Consider the following 20,155-nt stretch of genomic DNA (forward strand, 5'->3'; position numbering starts at 1 on the left):
TTTTGTGTTTGTGTTTTTACTGTGTGTGTGTTCACGGTGTGTGTGTGTGTGTGTGTGTGTTCACAGTGTGTGTGTGTGTGTGTTCACACAGTGTGTGTGTTCACAGTGTGTGTGTGTGTGTGTGTGTTCACACAGTGTGTGTGTGTGTGTTCACAGTGTGTGTGTGTGTGTGTTCACAGAGTGTGTGTGTTCACTGTGTGTGTGTGTGTGTGTGCGTTGACACAGTGTGTGTGTGGTGTGTGTGTGTGTTCACAGAGTGTGTGTGCTCACAGTGTGTGTGTGTGTGTGTGTTCACTGCTGTGTGTGTGCACTTGGATGGGTTAAATGCAGAGCACTAATTCCGGGTATGGGTTACCATACTTGGCCACATGTCTCTTTCACTTTCACTATATGCATGTATTTATTTTTATTAATATATTTTATTTTGAATATATAACAATTAATTGAAGTATGTGTGTATGTATAATTTAAAAAAAATAATTTTCTGTATAATAATTAATAGTGCATGTGTTTGTGTGCGCAGACTGGCTCGGTCAGTGCGATCGCTCTACAGCGAGGTGCCACCCGACAGCAGAGAGATGTTTAACCCCTCCATGACCCCAGGAGCCTGTATGGACCCCTACATGCGGCCGCCGCATGGCATGATGGGACACCGCGGGATGCCTCCGCCTGAGAGTGAGAGCTCGTCATTATCATTCACTCATCAGACGCAGATGAGGAGTCTCACATTAACTGAGTCTGAATTCTGAGAGTCTGAGGAAATGAAGTGTGTGTTAAATTAATGCAATAAGCCCCGTGAAGCCGTGGTTTACAGTGTATTTATAACAGCTAAGAGGCGTTGTTTGGTAGCTGTTATAAATTCACTGTAAACCACGGCTTCACGGGGGTTATTGCTTTTATAAAACGGTTATTCCATATACGTAGTACGGTTTCACAAAATAAAACGGAGCAAATAAAGTGTAGTGATATTAATAAACACAGTATTCTTCCACCAAACAATGTAGCTCCTCAGAAACAGTTGTGGTTGCTACAAAGTGGTTGCCGAGCAACACACAAACGTAAACAAAGGTGTGTGTTACTTTGTATTTATAACAGCTTTGAACTCGGCTCAGCCAATCAGAATCAAGCACCGGAACTCTCCGCTTTATAAAGTGTTAATTTTGTCAGCTATTTTCAATTTTAGTCTTAGTCTTAGTCCCGTGTTAAATGTCCTTGTTAGTTTTAGTCGACTAGGTTAAGCCAGGATTTGTCCATAGTTCAATTAGGACATTTAAGTAGCTTTTATAAATATGACATAGATAAAAACATTACTAGCGTGCATCTTGAGACAAAACAATGAATCTGACATATTTTAAGATCAATAAGTGCACTTTTATTATAGGCTATTTATTATATAAATTAATATCAAAGACTTATGCACTCTCTCTGTCTACATTATGAAAACTGGTAAAACAAACAAAAAATATTAACAGTAAAATTCCTAGTAATTCCACAATAATTCCAAATTGCAATAACCTATTTCTCTATTAAAACAACAGCGGTTGAGTAAGTGCATTTATTCAGAAACAACAATCTCAAACAATATAGTCGAGATCTCATGACAGAACACAGACCAGCTTAGTGACCATTTTATTTAGATCGCTAAACTCCGCAACGAGGAGCGAGCGCGTGCGCATGGTTGCCAGATTGCATAAAATAAGCGAAACACAGAGCAGAAATTGTATCCTTGTAACAGCGAAGCTCTGATTCGGGGATTTAAACTCTTGATATCTGGCAACCGCACTCATGAACGCTCGTGTAGTAGAGTGTTGAGCAGTTGTTGTTTTTTTGACGAAAATAAAAATAGGTTTTTGGTAAAGTTTTTATATTTTTGAATGCATTTTAGTCTTGTCTTTTTTCATCAACGAAATTGCATGTTGATATAGTCATAACCAGTGTTGGGGGGAACGCATTACAAGTAACGCGAGTTACGTAATCTGATTACTTTTTTCAAGTAACTAGTAAAGTAACGCATTACTTTTTAATTTACAAGAGAATATCTGAGTAACTTTTTCAGATAAGTAACGCAAGTTACTTTTATTTTTCCTCCAATTTATTGATTGACAGCTCTGGTGTCCCCATGCTGAGAGAAATTAGAAGATGTTACTGTAGTTCTAAAATAAATATGAATATGCATTAATTCATCTCACTCACACACACAGATTCAGTATTCCTCAAAATGAATGAAAATAATGCAACTCAGAATATGACACAAACCTCCAATAATTAAATCTTAAACAACACAAATATGCTTTATGTATTTAATCCCATTCTATTAACCAATGTCTTTGCTTCTGACCTTCGATGATCCAGTTCAACCGTACTAATAAGCACAAATTACTTTGTTTATTGCTGAAGTGTGTTGAAATGTCTTCTTCTGCGTTCTACTGTACGGACGTAAATGTACTTTCCCTTCAGCCTGAGGCTTATTCATTTCACTTTTGGTGAGAAAATGTTTTATATTTGCCAAAAATAGAACTTTTTTATTTTAAAAACAAACAAGCAAGCCCTGTCCGGATTTAAAAAGTAACGCAAAAGTAACATAACGCATTACTTTCCATAAAAAGTAACTAAGTAATGTAATTAGTTACTTTTTATGGAGTAACGCAACATTGTAACGCATTACTTTCCATAAAAAGTAACTAAGTAACGTAATTAGTTACTTTTTATGGAGTAACGCAATATTGTAACGCATTACTTTTAAAAGTAACTTTCCCCAACACTGGTCATAGTTATCGTTTATTGACCTTATTGTCATCTCGTCTTAGTCACGGGAAAAAAGCTTGTCGATATTTTTCGTCATAGTTTTCGTTGACGTAATGAACACTAGTGTTAAACAGTGTTGTTGTTGTTGATTTAGGTGTCAGCGGCGCCCCCTACTGTAACCAGAGCATGATGGGATCTCACCATAACCAGCCGGGATCTGAACACATGGCATCAGGAGACGGTGAGACGGCAAACTCCATCACAGTCCGTCACTATAAACCCTTCACTCGACTTCAACATGATCCGACCCGTTTAGCATTTCTAAAACATGACAACTTTATTGGAGGAGAAACCTTTATAAATCTGCTTCAGTGTCACGTGATCTTCAGAAATCAGTATAATATGCTGCTTTGCTGCTCAAGAAACATTTCTGATTATTATCAATGTTAAAAACAGTTTTGATGCTTAATATTTTTGTGGAAACGATGATACCACTCAAACATTTGTATAAGATTTAAAAAAGAGAGAGAAATTAGTAATTGTATTCATCATGCATGAAAGTGATAAAAAGTGAGTGAAGACATTTCAAATGATTTTTATTTAATAAATACATTATATATATAATAATACAGTTAGTACAATACAGTTAGTAATTTTAGTGCTTAGTAACTTTGTTATGTGCTTTTGTCATTTTTAGTTTTTATGTATTTTATTTCCAATTAGTAATTTTAGCGCTTCAACTTAAACTTAACAAAAATATGTAGCTTTAAGTGCTTTTGTCATTTTTATTAGTTTTTTATCCTACTATTTATGTTTGATTTATTTTTATTTCAGTGTTAGTTCAAATTTAGTTTTGTTTTTCTAGTTAGTAATTTCAGTGCTTCATCTTAAACTAAAGGAAAATTTTAAACTTTGTTTTTGCCATTTTTATTAGTTTCTATTTAAAATCCTATTTAGGTTTGATATATGTTTATTTCAGTTTTAGCTCATATTTAGTTTTTTCCCCAGTTAGTAATCTTAGTGCTTAATTTAAAATAAATGAAAAAAGTACTGTTATGTTTTTATATTTGTATTCTTTTTTTTTTAATCCTACTATTTATGTTTGATTTATTTTTATTTCAGTTTTAGTTCAAATGTAGTTTTTAAATTTTTTCCAGTTTTTAACAATTTAATGACAATTTTTAATGTGTGATTTTGCCAGATTATTTTATTATTTTTTATTATTATAATATTATTTTATTATTATTTTTCAGTTTTAGTGCAATTTTAGTTTTTATTTATTTATTTAGTCATTTGGTTATTTATTTATTTTGTAAAAAAATAACAAATATTTTGTATTTATTAACTTAAAATGGTAATTGTTAATTTTGTTATGTGGATTTGCTTTTTATTAGCATTACTATTTAGGTTTGATTTTATTTCTGTTTTAGCAATTTTATAATTTTTTTTCAGTTATTCATTTTAACAAATTTAATTAATGTATTTGATAAATGCAAATAAATACTGTTCATTAAACTTTCTATTTTTCAACAAATCCTGGAACTATTATTTATAGTTATTTAAGACTGTTATTTATTTTGTAAAAAAATAACAAATATTTTGTATTTATTAACTTAAAATGGTAATTGTTAATTTTGTTATGTGGATTTGCTTTTTATTAGCATTACTATTTAGGTTTGATTTTATTTCTGTTTTAGCAATTTTATAATTTTTTTTCAGTTATTCATTTTAACAAATTTAATTAATGTATTTGATAAATGCAAATAAATACTGTTCATTAAACTTTCTATTTTTCAACAAATCCTGGAAAATAAAGTGTATCACCATTTCCAGACAAAATAGGAAGCAGCAAAATTGTTTTCAACATTAATAATAATCAGAAATGTTTCTTGAGAGTCAAATAAATCGTAATGATTTCTAAAAGATCACGTGACACTGAAAACTGGAGTAATGCTGAAGAATATTCTGCTTTGCCTCACAGGAATAACATTACATTTTATATTATATTAAATTTGAAAACTGTTTTTTTATTTGTAATAACATTTCACAATATTGGTGTTTTTTGACTTTATTTTGATCAAATAAATTCAGCCTTGATGAGCAGAAGATATTTATTTCAAAATCATTAATAATTATAATGTTTCCAAACTTTTGGCAGGTACTTTAATAATAATAACAATTCTATTAATACTTTATTATAATATATAATATTATATTGTTATCATGATTATTAAATGCTGTTTTTTACAGGACAATAGTATGTATTATTACAATATAAGATATATCTTTTAATGTGCTAAAAAATAGATTTTTAATAATAAGTGCTGGGGGCGTGGTCAGATTTTCCTGCTTTTTTGTCTCTAGCTGATCACATGCCTGATAAGTATATTATTTTTCGTTAATAATAACAATTCTATTAATACTTTATTATAATATATAATATTTTATTGTTATCATGATTATTAAATGCTGTTTTTTTACAGGACAATAGTATGTATTATTACAATATAAGATATATCTTTTAATGTGCTAAAAAATAGATTTTTAATAATAAGTGCTGGGGGCGTGGTCAGATTTTCCTGCTTTTTTGTCTCTAGCTGATCACATGCCTGATAAGTATATTATTTTTCGTTGTTAATTCATGTCCGTTCATAATGCATTAACTCCCAAACAGGGATTCCTTGAGATTTTAGGTTGATATTTTAATAATTTAACAACATATTTGCTTTCGCATGATTCTCTAATGTGGGTTAATGGTCACGTGACATGCAGGTAAATAATAAAATATTTTTTTAGGCTATTTTGATTTGTTTTGAATTTTAATATATTTATTTATTTAGATTATTAGCTTTTCATCAGCTCACAAACCCTGCATTAAAGTTAATTAATTTATTAAAGTTTATTTATTGTATTTTATTATTTACATTTTTAATCAACTCACAATTCCAATTCTGAAAACCTTGCATTAACAAAAATGTAAATGTATCCAAGTTTAAATTTTAAAAGTGTAATTGGTTAAAAAAAAAATATTATTTATGTTTTAATTTTAAATTTTTATGGTTAATTTCATCCAAACTAAAATTCGAAAAATGTAAGAGTTTAATTTTGGTTGTCTATTCATTATAATTTGATATTTTTATGATTTAATTAATTAAATTTTTCATAAACTCACAAACTCTGATTGGAAACCCCTTATCTAAATGTTTAGGGTTTTATAAATATTCTAAATAAATGTGATACATATTCTATTGCCCGTTGTTAATTCATGTATATTCACAATACATTGACTACTTTAATTTAAAATGCAATAAAATTGCTCAGTGTTAGTTGATGGTATCTAATGCATGCTAACTAACTGAACCTCACTCTAAAGTGTTTTAAAATCATGAATGAAATGTGACCCTGGAGCACAAAACCAGTCATAAGTGTCAATTTTTTTAAATTGAGATTTATGCATCATCTGAAAGCTGAATAAATAAGCTTTCCATTGATGTGTGGTTTGTTAGGATCGGACAATATTTGAAAATCTGGAATCTGAGGGTGCAAAAAAATCTAAATATTGAGAAAATCATCTTTAAAGTTGTTCAAATGAAGTTCTTAGCAATGCATATTACTAATCAAACATTAAGTTTTGATATATTTACGGTAGGAGATTTACTAAATATCTTCATGGAACATGATCTTTACTTAATATCCTAATGATTTTTGGCATAAAAGAGAAATGTATAATTGTGACCCATACAATGTATTGTTGGCTATTGCTACAAATATCCCCCAGCGACTCAACACTGCTTTTGTGCTCCAGGGACACATATATTAAATGTTAACGCCAAAAATAAATCTTAAAAAAAAAAAAAGTTAAATGTGGTCTTTATCTGGTCTCTCTCTCTCTCTGGTCTCTCAGCGTCTTGTTTCTCGACGCCTCGCTCCATGCTGAAGCTGAGTAAGAAGCGTGCTCTGTCCATCTCGCCGCTGTCTGACGCCAGCGTGGACCTGCAGACGGTCATCCGCACCTCGCCCAACTCTCTGGTGGCGTTTGTGAACTCGCGCTGCGGGCCGAACGCTGCCAGCTCATACGGGCATCTGTCTGTGGGAGGCATGAGGTGGACATTCATCATTAACACTTCATTCACACACTCACATTCCCAGGGTTCTACACATTTTCCGTTTCAAAATTCCATGCTTTTCCAGACTCAAATTTCCAAACCTCTCAGCAGATCTTCGGACCGTATTTAAAACAAATGGTTCATACAGCACTATTCTCAGCTTTATATTTGGTATATGTGACCCTGGAGCACAAAACCAGTTATAAGGGTCAATTTTTCTAAATTGAGATGTATGCATCATCTGAAAGCTGAATAAATAAGCTTTCCATTGATGTATGGTTTGTTAGGATCGGACAATATTTGGCTGAGATACAACTATTTGAAAATCTGGAATCTGAGGGAGCAAAAAAATCTAAATACTGAGAAAATCATCTTTAAAGTTGTTCAAATGAAGTTCTTAGCAATGCATATTACTAATCAAACATTAAGTTTTGATATATTTACAGTAGGACATTTACAAAATATCTTCATGGAACATGATCTTTACTTAATATCCTAATGATTTTTGGCATACAAGAGAAATCTATAATTTTGACCCATACAATGTATTGTTGGCTATTGCTACAAATATCCCCCATCTTACTATGAATACAGTGAGAGCATGGATGCACGTGAATTAATAGAGATCTACTTGCTCAAAATGTGGCTTTCCTTATGGTACTACTTCTAATATCGAGGCATAATGTCCAGTTTAGCAGCAGAAAAAACATGAAATGGGATGATGGCATGATACAGATTGTCCTATTTGCAAAGTTCAAGGGTCTGTAAAAAAAAAAAAGTGTTCAAAATTTGGCTTTTGTTTTTTGGGCAGTATGCCATATTTCAAGTCGTTAGGTCTCTTTAACGCCTGGGCTGATGGCACAACAGGTGGCTCAGTGTGCATATGCTAAGTTTAATGGTTTCTCATGCGCACATAAAAGTCTGTATATTTTTTATTTTTGCAAAGGTCCTCGAGGCTATGTCATACAGTGCTAAGAATATCATGAGAAGAAACCCAAAAAGCAAAACACATTAAAAAGTGCACCTTGAATTCATTCAGTCGTGTTTGACGTTCACTAAACAGCTGCCATGAAAACACACTTCTTGTATGATAAACTTATTTTCATTAAATTCTTTAAAGTCTGGAAATGCAAATATTTTTCCATACTCTGCTTTCTTTTCCCCACACTTTCCCACACCGCGCAGGAACCCTGGATATCCCTCGCGCTCGCAGCTGTCTCTGATCCATTAATGAGGGTTGTTTCTGTTTTCAGTCCGTCGTTGGGTTTCTCCGGCTCCATGAACTACTCTTGCAGACCGCAGGGGAACATGTATGGCTCTCTCGCTGCATCATGCCCCAGACTCCACGCGCCGGCCAAACACACACACGTGAGTCCACAGGCTGCCATGAAAACACACTTCTTGTATGATAAACTTATTTTCATTAAATTCTTTAAAACTAAATGGGTGCAAAAGTCTGGAAATGCAAATATTTTTCCATACTCTGCTTTCTTTTCCCCACACTTTCCCACACCGCGCAGGAACCCTGGATATCCCTCGCGCTCGCAGCTGTCTCTGATCCATTAATGAGGGTTGTTTCTGTTTTCAGTCCGTCGTTGGGTTTCTCCGGCTCCATGAACTACTCTTGCAGACCGCAGGGGAACATGTATGGCTCTCTCGCTGCATCATGCCCCAGACTCCACGCGCCGGCCAAACACACACACGTGAGTCCACACACACATTTAGTATTATTATATTTTTTCTTAATATTTTAAATTGGCAGTGGCTATTTTGCCAATAGATGCTATTTACACTAAGCAAGATTTTCTGCTATATATACTACTTACTGCAAATAGTGGCAATTATCTGCACCTCAGTACGAGATAATAACGTATTGAGTGTAAATTATCATTTTAATTCAGATTAGTAAATGGATGCATTGGAACAATAAAGCCCTCCCTAACCCTACCCCATACTTTATTTTCAACTTTTTGATTATTTCCTTAATTTTTATTGAAATTAAATGCCCTTCCGATGTGATATGAGATTTTAAAAGGAAAAAAAAATGTTTCTGCAAAAAAGTGGGTTCGAACTCTTAGGTTTAACTTTTTATTTCAGTTTTAGTCTTTATTTATTGTATTTTCAGTTAGTCATTTTAGTGCTTAGTAATTTTGTTATGTGCTTTTGTCATTTTTAGTTTTTATTTATTTTATTTCCAATGAGTCATTTTAGTGCTTCAACTTAAACTTAACAAAATATGTAGCTTTATGTGCTTTTGTCATTTTTATTCGTTTTTATTATCCTACTATTTAGGTTTGATTTGTGTTTATTTCAGTGTTAGTTCATATTTAGGTTTTTTTCCCAGTTAGTAATTTTAGTGCTTGAAAAAAAATACTATTATGTTTTTGCCATTTTTATTCTTTTTTTTGTTTTATCCTACTATTTATGTTTGATTTATTTTTATTTCAGTTTTAGTTCAAATGTAGTTTTAAATTTTTTTCCAGTTAGTAATTTTAGTTTTTGACAATTTGTAGCGTGTGATTTTGCCAGATTATTTTATTATTTTTTTAATATTACTTTTTCGGTTTGATTTTTTTTTAAATTTTTTATTGATTTAGTTATTTATTTTGTAAAAAAAAAAAATTGTATTTAATAACTCAAAATGCAAATTGGTAATTTTGTTACGTGGTTTTGCTTTTTTTTTACATTGCTAAAACGGAAATAAAATCAAACCTAAATAGTAATTTTATCCTTTTTTTTCAGTTAGTCATTTTAGTGCTTCATCTTAATTTAAATGAAAATTAGAAATAAGTTTTTCATCTAATATTTATTTTATTTTATCTTTATTTCAATGAACAAAATGTTTTAATATTTTTAGTTTTAGTTCATTATAATGACCCCGCTGTGTGTGTCTCCAGCTGAAGACGGAGCCTGTTCTGGGCAGCGTGATGAACAGCATTAACATCAAGAGCCTGGAGGAGCATTCGGAGGGAGACGTGGCGAGTCCATCCTCGACTGGAACACAGGTAAAGTTCAGAACATTGTCTAATGCTTGAGTGATGCATTCACATCCTCCAGATTACGGTTGTTTACGTCGTTCTGACATGAGCTGCTGCGCTGTGTTCTGCAGGATCCTCTTCTGGGTTTACTGGAAGGCAGAGATGATCTTGATAAGGAGGAGAAACCTGAAGCAGAGGCCATTTACGAGACTAACTGTCACTGGGAGAGCTGCAGCAAAGAGTTCGACACTCAGGAGCAAATCGTGCATGTGAGAGATTCGTTTCAAAGAGTCAATAACTCACCGGCATGACATTTCAAACATGCATGCTGTTATTTTGTTTCACAAAAACCACGAAAAGATACATTTTGTCTTTGTAAAAATCATAACAGTAGTACGTATGACTTTTATGGTATATACCGAGATTTCTGAAGTCATATGATAGATTTATGTGATAATTTTCTTTTCTTCTGAAGCTCTGAAATCTCATTTGTTTTTGCATTAAGATTCAAAAATGGCACATTGCACCAGGCAGTTGTTATTGTTAACAAAAATATTACAAGAAATAAAAAAGGTAAATGAAATAAAAGGAAAATAAAATATAAATATCAGATGAAAAACATAAACTTGCGAAATGTAAATAAAAACGAGATGAATACGTTTAAGCGACATACTAAAACTTAAACTAAAATTACATTGAAAACTGAAAATATAAAAATAAAAGCTGATATGAAATAACGTTTAAAAATATAATATAAATAAGTATAATAATAAATACAGATATAGAATATAAAAAGCGAATAAAAATGGCAAGCACGTAACAAAATTACTAAAATTAAATTGAAAACAGAGAATATAAAAATAAGAGCTAATTCAGAATATTAATAAATACTATAATTTTAAACTGAAATAAAATAGTTAAACAGAATGTGTGTATGTATGTATATATATATATGAAGAGTTTATTTGCAAAAACCGATAACTGAAAATAAAATAAAATTTCAAAAATCATGTTTTTTATTATGTTATCATGTTTTTATTGTGTTAGTTATCTGTATTTTTTTGTTATTTTTTACCTAATCAAAAGAACCCAACTGCAGTTTGATTGAGATTAATTGGAATACACAATAAAAAAAACATGATTTTTGAAAATTGTTAAAAACTGAGTTATCTGTTTTTGCAAATGAACTCTTCATATATATATATATATATAGGCTAAAAAAGACTGAATCACATAAAGTTACAAAATTACTAAAATTAAATTGAAAAATGAAAATATAACAGTAAAAGCTAATTCAAAATATCATATACTATAATATTGAACTGAAATTAAAAAATAGAAATATATTTTTAAAACAGCTAATAAAATGACAAGAGCACATAACAAAATGACTTAAAACTTGAACTAAAATTGAAAACTGAAAAAAGCCAATTCAAAATATGAATAAATACTATCATACAGTACATAATACTAAAATAACACCAACTTCTTTCCTCCATCGAGCATCTCTTGTCTGTCGTCATGCTTTTGAATCTGATATTGCTCTGATTTTCTTTACAGCACATCAATAACGAGCACATCCACGGGGAGAAGAAGGAGTTTGTGTGTCACTGGAAGGATTGCTCTCGAGAGCAGCGGCCCTTTAAGGCCCAGTACATGCTAGTGGTCCACATGCGCAGACACACGGGAGAGAAACCTCACAAGTGCACTGTGAGTACTCTCTCTCTCTGACAGTCTGTGTTTGAACGCTCTTGAAAACACTGATGTAACATAAATGCTTCTGTTTGTGCGTCTCAGTTTGAAGGCTGTAATAAAGCATACTCGCGTCTGGAGAACCTGAAGACTCATCTGCGCTCGCACACCGGCGAGAAACCGTATGTGTGTGAACACGAGGGCTGCAACAAGGCTTTCTCCAATGCGTCAGACCGCGCAAAGCACCAGAACCGAACACACTCCAATGAGGTAAACTCATGCACTAAATAAAACAAAACTAAAAATAAAATATGCATATGGACCACAAAACCAGTCATAAGAGTCAATTTGTTTAAATTGAGATTGATGCATCATCTGAAGCTGAATAAATAATCTTTCCATTGATGTATGGTTTGTTAGGATAGGACAATATTAGAAAATCTGGAATCTGAGGGTGCCAAAAAATCTAAATATTGAGAAAATCATCTTTAAAGTTGTTCAAATGAAGTTCTTAGCAATGCATATTACTAATCAAAAATTAAGTTTTGATATATTTACGGTAGGAGATTTACTAAATATCTTCATGGAACATGATCTTTACTTAATATCCTAATGATTTTTGGCATAAAAGAGAAATGTATAATTGTGACCCATACAATGTATTGTTGGCTATTGCTACAAATATCCCCCAGCAACTTAACACTGCTTTTGTGCTGCAGGGACACACATTATATATTATATATGTTACAAAAACTTTCTTTTGCGATTTTGAAAACAATGTCAAGTTATCTGCTGGTTATGTGTTGCGTTTCACTTTTTTTGTTTTTGATAATGTATTTGTGGGCCTGTATTTTAGTCAATGTTTGACTAAAATTAATATGACATGACAAAATCTGCATGATATTTTTGTCAAACTACGAGTAAAAGAGCTGTAAAAAAATAACACTGATTGCAATTTATTATTGCATTAATTTATTATAAAATAAAATTGCTTATTTATTGTCAAAGGTCAAAAACTGACTAAAACATAAAAAAGAAGAAAAACTGTACAAACACTGCAATTTATTATTGCATTAGTTTATGATAAAAAATTGCAGATTATTCACAAAGGACAAAAACTATGACTAAAACGAAGAAAAAAAAATTGTACAATAGTTATTATTGAATATTGAATGCAATTATTATGAAAAAATTGCAATTGAGTGAGAGAGACTCGTGAAGTCAAAACAAATGAAGGCACCAACACTCACAGAAAGTTATAGATGCATACTGCGATAGAAAAACAAATTATATTTAAAATATATGATTTAGGTAAGCAACTTTACACGAACAAGATGTTTGCAATATCAATGTGATTGCAATGTGACACTGATTTTATACAATATAAGTTAAAATTAGTGACTTATATTTTAGACATAATATTGACTGTTTTTGCTCAATTTCGCTGACGAAAATAGTTCCAATCAAAGCCACAGCAGAACTGTTGTGTCTCCGAGCAACACAGCGGTGTTTCCTTACTAAATGAATCCACGTTTTTGAACGAATCAAGTGAGTCAATGATTCAGTAACCCATTCATAAAAACTGTCACTTGCCTCGTTTCTGAATGAATCAGCCATTTGAATGAATCGGTTGAATGAATGACTAAATGACTCACTCATTTAAAGAGTCATTTGCCGCCACCTACTGGTGGTTTGATTTCATATTTAAAAACATCATTGCATTTTTCCCCAAATTTCTTATTTGTATGTAAAAAAAAAAAAAATTTAAATATTAATGCTATAAAATTATTTATGCATTTGAAATTTTGAACAAACAAAAAAAATCGGGATCGGCAGGTCACACTTACAAAAAAATCGGAATCGGCCAAGAAAATTGCAATCGGTGCATCTCTAACTAAAGCAATTACAAACGCTGATTGCAATTTATGATTGCATTAATTTATTATAAAATAAAATTGCTTATTTATTGTCAAAGGACAAAATCTGTGGCTAAAAACAAAAACTGTACAAAAAAATTATTCCTATTTATTTTTGCACTAATTTTTTATAAAAATGTGCAGGTTGTTCTTTTGCGTATTGTCTTTTATAATGTACTTGCAGTTCACGTTTGGCTACAGCTGCAGATTATGCCAGATCATGCCAACCACGCTCTCTTGTTTCTGGGCTTTAGAAACCATACGTTTGTAAGATCCCCGGCTGTACGAAGCGCTACACTGACCCGAGCTCTCTGAGGAAGCACGTGAAGACGGTGCACGGACCCGAGGCTCACATCACTAAAAAGCACCGCGGAGACACCGGACCACGTCTGACCAATGCAGGACAGAGCTCTGAACTTCTGATAGAAAAAGAGGAGAGAAGCAGAGAGGACTGCAAATTACTCGCTCCAGAAACCGCTCTGGTAAGACAAACTTTGCCCTCTTTTTCTCTTGACTATCCATTGCAGGCCCGGTTCTACGTTTCAAACGAAATCAAAAGCACCCTCAGTTAAAACTATATTAATGGCATTTTATTGCAGATTTGCCAAACCATCCAGTGCATTAATGTTTGCTATTAATGAATATATTTCAACGTATTTTTGCAGCGTTGAGCAATGTAGCTAATCACAGACATATCTGTTGATTTCTTGAATCAGAGGCACTTAAGTTAGAATTCACTCACCGCTCAAATCGTTCAGAGTTTCTGTTCAGGTGTTGTGAATCTTCTCATTATAACAAAGTGTAGACGTGATGTAAATAATAGATTTGTGTGCAGCGTAGAGAACTTTATTGATAATAAATAATGTGCTATTACTGTTTACTCTATCATACACCGAACGCATTCTGTACGTGCTTTCTCAGTTTAATGCAGCGATCCAACGCAGTGAATCTAATCACCATTCAGGCAAAACTTTTCTAAAAGAATGAGCTACACTGCTGACGTGATCTAATCGCTAGCACACCCTGAGCACATGTGAGTTAATGTATTTCTCTTATCGACGAGACATATCGGCATAATTTTTCATATCGGGCCGATGCCGATATTTACATTTAAAGTCATTATCGGCCGATTTCCGATATCGGTCCGATAATATCGTGCATCCCTAGTGTGCATAATAACTACAATATGTCTTGAATCATTTCTAGAAATCCCAGCCAAGCCCTGGCGGCCAGTCATCCTGTAGTAGCGAACGTTCTCCACTAGGGAGCGCCAACAACAACGACAGCGGTGTGGAGATGAACCTCAATGCGGCGGGGAGTCTGGAGGACCTGACCACACAGGAGGAGAGCGGGAACACCGGCGGCGGCTCGGGGGGAATGTGCATGTCCGTTCAGGCCTTGAAGAGGTTGGAGAACCTAAAGATCGACAAACTGAAGCAAATTCGCCGGCCAACACCACCTGGGCGGAGCGCAGGGAATAAACTGCCGGCTCTCTCAGGTAAAAGACTAAGCAAATCAAGCTCTTGTTCTTTGTTTGCAATCAGTGTCAATCTGGTGAAAATTTTTGTTGACATGGTATTTTGATTTCATCAACAATAACAAATATTAGATGAAAAATGTGCATCATAATGATGCTAAAGCAGTTTAATGCTATGTGAGATAAATGCACAACATAATATTACAATCTGCACACAATGATACAATTACACAAGTGAATTTGAACATTTGGGCTCATGTATGTTATTGTCATGTACTAAAATTAGAGAGAAAAACTGACTAAAATCAGTAAATATGACGTAACAAAATTAGCAGATTATTTTTGTCAAAGGACAAAAATTATGAGTAAAAAATACATATATATATATATAACAAAAAGAAAATGAAGATACAATAGAAAAAGAATAGAGGAGGCTAGTGTTAGAGGCCTTTTAAAAAAAAAAAGAAAACAAGCAATTATAAAACGAATAGAGAATGCAAGTCTTTGAGAGTCAAGTCAACAAATAGATAAAATAGAATTAGAATTCAATTTTTTGCCATTGAATAATTCTCATACTAACTTCCTTCTCTGCTCCTTTCAGCAACAGGAGAGATGATGGGCATGTGTGTGCCTTCACCCTTGCTCTCCAACCGGCGTGTAATGGAGCTTTCTGCCCCAGATCTGGGCGGAGTTAGCGGAATGGGAATGCCTTGCCCACCAAACGACCGGCGGGGCAGCGGCACCAGCAGCTTCAGCTCTGCCTACACAGTGAGCCGCCGTTCGTCTATGGTCTCGCCCTACCTATCAAGCAGACGCTCCAGTGACGTGTCCCAAGTGGGTCACTGCCATTCCGTAATAGGGACCGATGTTCCCAGTGACCCACTGTCTCCTCAGAACAGCCAAAGAGGTGGATCATGCCAGAACCCTGGGGGATTGCCAGGTCTACCGAGTCTGACTCCTGCGCAGCAGTATAGTCTGAAGGCTAAATATGCAGCAGCAACAGGCGGCCCACCGCCAACCCCGTTACCCAACATGGACCAACCTGGCAACCCTGGAAGATTCCTGAGGGAATGCCATGGCCAACCTCTTCCTCTGTTTCTGCAGCAAGGTGGCACGAGGAGACAGAGTGCTAATGCCGAATACGGCACGGGAGTGATCTATCCACATCAGGCACCCGGGAACAACACGAGGCGCGCCAGCGATCCAGTACGCTCTGGTGCCGACCTGCAGGACTTACCCAAGATGCAACGCTTTAATAGCTTAAGCAACATGTCCCTTATGAGTCGCCGCAATGCACTGCAGCAGTGCGGATCTGATGCCGCTCTCAGCAGGCACATGTACTCGCCTCGTCCACCGAGCATCACTGAAAATGTCATGATGGAGGCCATGGCCATGGATCCTCATGGGACTGCCGAAGGCAGAGAGCAAGGCAACATGATCCAATGTGGAGACCGAGCCTACATGAGCTACCAGCAACCTCAACAATGCAACCACCCTCACAATGCAAGTCAACTGTCTCCCGGACAAGAAGGACTGAGTTGCGTGGATCAAGTCTACCAGTCTCAAATGCAAGGTCCGTACCAGCGTGAGGAGATCTGTGCCACCGGGATAATGGGTCAGGCTGACATTGCAAACAATCTTCTACAGCAAGCTGAGTTTGGCATGAGCAACTGTCAGCTTAGCCCCTCCGGTCCACATTATCCCAGCCAGGGTGATGGATCTGGACCCTGGGGACAGACCAACCAGCTCCACAGCCCTCAGACTGATATGCAGTACCAGTGTGCAGGCATTCAAGGACAACACTACCCTCAACAGGGTGTATACGACCCTACATCTGACCCTGGCCATCAAAGAGTTACTGTAAAACCAGAGCAGTTCCATTCATCCATGGGAGGAGCCAGTTCCTGCCAGAACACTAAACCTCTACACCAGCATCGGCATGATGTGAATATGCAGGCGTATCCACCGCAGTCAGGCCAGGGCATCATGGGCAGGTCCTCCAATGCGAACTGTGAATTCCATCACGGCCAGATGGGAGCACAAGTCGGTCTTCCACAGCAGAGCCAGGCGGGATCGTTCCCGAGCGGTGGAGGGATAAATCTTGCACTGACGGAGAACCGTAGGTTGCAGACGCCAATGCATCAGATGAAGGAAATGATGGTGAGAAATTATGTGCAGTCCCAGCAAGCGCTCCTTTGGGAACAACAGCAGGAGCAAAGGGTAGTCGATGGGAAGCCCGATGGCATGGAAATGGGAGGGCATCAACAAGCTAACCAGAACCTTTATCCTGGAAACTCCTACCAAGGCTACCCGAATCAGAAATTGATGAGCCCACCGCAAAATCGAGTTCCCAGTTCCATCAAGGAGCATACCGCTGGGATGCAGGGATCCTGCTACGGGCCGGATATGGTGCCACGACCACCTCAGGTACGAAAGCCTCTGAGTCGCCAAAACAGCCTATCCCAGCAGACAGGTGGAGCTTACCTGGGCAGCCCGACTCACCTGAGCCCGGTCCACTCCACCACCAGTCCCAGAAGAGGAGTCCGTCTCCCACCGGTTCAACAACAGCAGCATTCGGAAAACTTCACCAATAACAACAAACCAATGTACTGCTCAGGCCAGATACACATGCACCACGACATAGAGAAGACTCAGGATGGACCATGCCTGGCCCAGCAGCACCTGACAGGGATAGACCCTAGTACCAAGCCCACCTCGATGGCCTACTCTGACCCTGCACCCATGTCCAATGCCTTAGAAAACCTGGACTTGGAGAACGCTCAGATTGACTTTGCTTCCATCATTGATGACCCAGAACCTTCATTTTACAGTCCAATAAACCCACAGCTGGGTCACCACCAGTGCTCCTCTCAGACCTCCTCCTGTCTCACCACACCCCAAACCTCCATCACCCTTCCAAGTGGCCTTTCCAATATGGCAATCGGGGACATGACCTCGATGTTGACGTCCCTTGCTGGGGAGAACAAGTATTTGAACACATTGTCTTAAAGTGTTTATACATATAATTGGGCCAAAGTGAGCATGTAGACTCTATTGCCCTTTCAACACTAAAGGTTCCTCTGGACGTCCTTTTTTTGCTCATGCGCCAGGTACTGATGGTTCTGCTGATGTCCTTCATGGGATCCCAGAGATTTTGCATAATAGTTTTGTAATTGTGTAAAATATGTTGCTGAACATTACCACAGAGGCCTAATGACTATTACTGAAGGGGCATTCCGGTCACTACTATGAGACTGTTTACGATGGAAATCTTGTTTAAAATGTAAATATGAGCTTTGGACTGTAAATGGTGGCAAGATAGTATAAAGAAAATCTCTTTTTTGATACATATACAGACTTGGACTGGCACAAAAGCCACATGAACTCTACATAAGAAGACTGAAATACTAAGTGAGCGAACGTGTAAAGGAAGAACCTGGTTGGCACGTTCTCTAGAAGTATTGGTAAAGACAGGACTCAAGTGCCTTCAACCATTGTGGCCTCTTTGATTCCTCACAACATGTTGGAGAAAACTCGACAGATGAGACACATGGACAGTCAGATAGAAACACTGACAGATGGATAAACTCAGTATGAAGCCCAAAGTATACGAACACTTAATGTATGAGTACAACAGAATGCATAGCCTTTCAAAGTATACTCCACTTAATAGTGCACAAAAACACAGGTGGCTGACACATGCGCACTAGACAGTTTCATTTTTGCCGATGTCTGTGCTATTTCTCTACAGAAGTTATGAGCAATAAAAACAAATGCTTTTGTTCTCTATTAAACTAGCAGGTGTCTATATTCTTGTTGCGCCTCCAGTAGATTGCGGTTCCATCTCGTTTCTTTTTCTACCGTGAAACAACCAATGTCGCCACCTTGTGGACCAACTAATTAGTGCAAAGAAGATGTTTGCTCAAGCTGAGTGTAAAGAGTACATGCATATACATTGGGCTTAGGAGAAAGTGTGTTCTCACTAAAACGCATCACTAACTGTCATAATGGCAGATTACAGAACAGTATTTTGAAGCCTCGTTAACTATCTCTAGGTCTAGACAGGAGCCTTTGAGTCATGATATTAATTAAAAGTTCTAGTGTTTGTTTTCTGATTATTTGACTAGTCTGCTTTCAGACAGATACGTTAAAGGGTAACGGCACTGAGTGGTTTTTGTAAGGTTTCTTTTAGTTTACGCTGCGCTATGTAACCCAAGCTAGCATGCAAATGCATTGCACTGACAACAGCACTGAGCTGAGGAGAAGAGATTAATTTTAATTAATGGTTCCATATAGTATGAAAGGTACATACAGTGCAGGTATTTTATTTTTTGGTTTTAAGTCCTCTGTTATTTCAACACTTTGTCTACGTTGTGCCTAACTCGTTTTAAGTATCATTTGATCATTTAAGTGTTATAGAGGGCTGCAACCCTTTAAAAATCCCAGTGTTTCCACTTTCTGTGGCATACCAAAGACGACCGACACTGAGACGAGTCCACACTTGATATTTGCTAGACATCATTTCCATAGACAGCTAGACGTCATGTGCTTCCATATTGCTGCAAAAATGTAACGATGTTCTTTTTATCATTTCCTCTTTTTTTAAAGAAAAAAAAAACATTTTGTGGTTTTTGCATTTCTGTGTGTTTTTATATCTGTCACAGTTCACTCAAACCTTTTTTTGCTGGCAAAAGTAGTAACAGATTTATGATATTAGCATTTATCTCATCTATTTACAAGGAAGTGATATTTTTGCATACCGTTTTCTACATTTTTGTACAAAAGTACTATATGATACCAGTTTATAAATAAACAAAGCCTGTGATGGAAGAAAATGATGTACTGTATTATGTTTCTTTGTGCATATACACGTCATTGTTATTTTAGTATCATTGAGATACTATTATAGTTTTAATTTATATTTTGAATTGGTGTGGATTTTTTGTTTTCATTTTAATTTTAGTTGAAGTTTTAGTCATTTTGTTTTGTTTAGTCGTTTTTATTAGTTTTAGTTTTTTAAGCATGTTTAGTTTTTATTAGTGTTTATTTCAGATTTAGTTCTTTTAGTACATCAGGTTAAACTATATGAAAATGAGAAATGTTGCAACTAGCTGAAATAGGTCATTTTTATGTTTTATTTCATTTCAGTTTATTTTATTTCAAGTAACGCAAGTTTTTTTTTATGGTTTTCGTTTTATTTAACTATAATAACCCTGATCCATGTACTACTCTTAATAGAAA

General features: G+C 35.6%; 1 protein-coding gene across 2 annotated transcripts in view; it reads left to right on the forward strand.

Moving 5' to 3' along the window:
* LOC107558163 (zinc finger protein GLI1-like) overlaps window positions 1-19,483 on the forward strand; it is an 83,919-nt gene extending 64,436 nt beyond the window's left edge. Inside the window, exons 3-13 of one of the 2 annotated variants that reach the window (XM_016241784.1) lie at window positions 524-675; window positions 2,900-2,986; window positions 6,650-6,848; window positions 8,105-8,219; window positions 9,749-9,856; window positions 9,961-10,098; window positions 11,390-11,539; window positions 11,627-11,791; window positions 13,692-13,919; window positions 14,644-14,935; window positions 15,516-19,483. In XM_016241784.1, coding sequence (XP_016097270.1) covers window positions 524-675; window positions 2,900-2,986; window positions 6,650-6,848; window positions 8,105-8,219; window positions 9,749-9,856; window positions 9,961-10,098; window positions 11,390-11,539; window positions 11,627-11,791; window positions 13,692-13,919; window positions 14,644-14,935; window positions 15,516-17,923 — 4,042 coding nt within the window. In that variant the 3' untranslated portion in view covers window positions 17,924-19,483. Of the gene's footprint in view, window positions 1-523; window positions 676-2,899; window positions 2,987-6,649; window positions 6,849-8,104; window positions 8,220-8,450; window positions 8,555-9,748; window positions 9,857-9,960; window positions 10,099-11,389; window positions 11,540-11,626; window positions 11,792-13,691; window positions 13,920-14,643; window positions 14,936-15,515 lie in introns of those variants that run through there. The other variant, XM_016241785.1, reaches the window with a different exon arrangement.
* Window positions 19,484-20,155: the final 672 nt, after the last annotated feature.

Source organism: Sinocyclocheilus grahami, unplaced genomic scaffold (assembly GCF_001515645.1).
Source record: "Sinocyclocheilus grahami isolate Dianchi unplaced genomic scaffold, SAMN03320097.WGS_v1.1 scaffold633.1, whole genome shotgun sequence".
Lineage (NCBI taxonomy): Eukaryota > Metazoa > Chordata > Actinopteri > Cypriniformes > Cyprinidae > Sinocyclocheilus > Sinocyclocheilus grahami.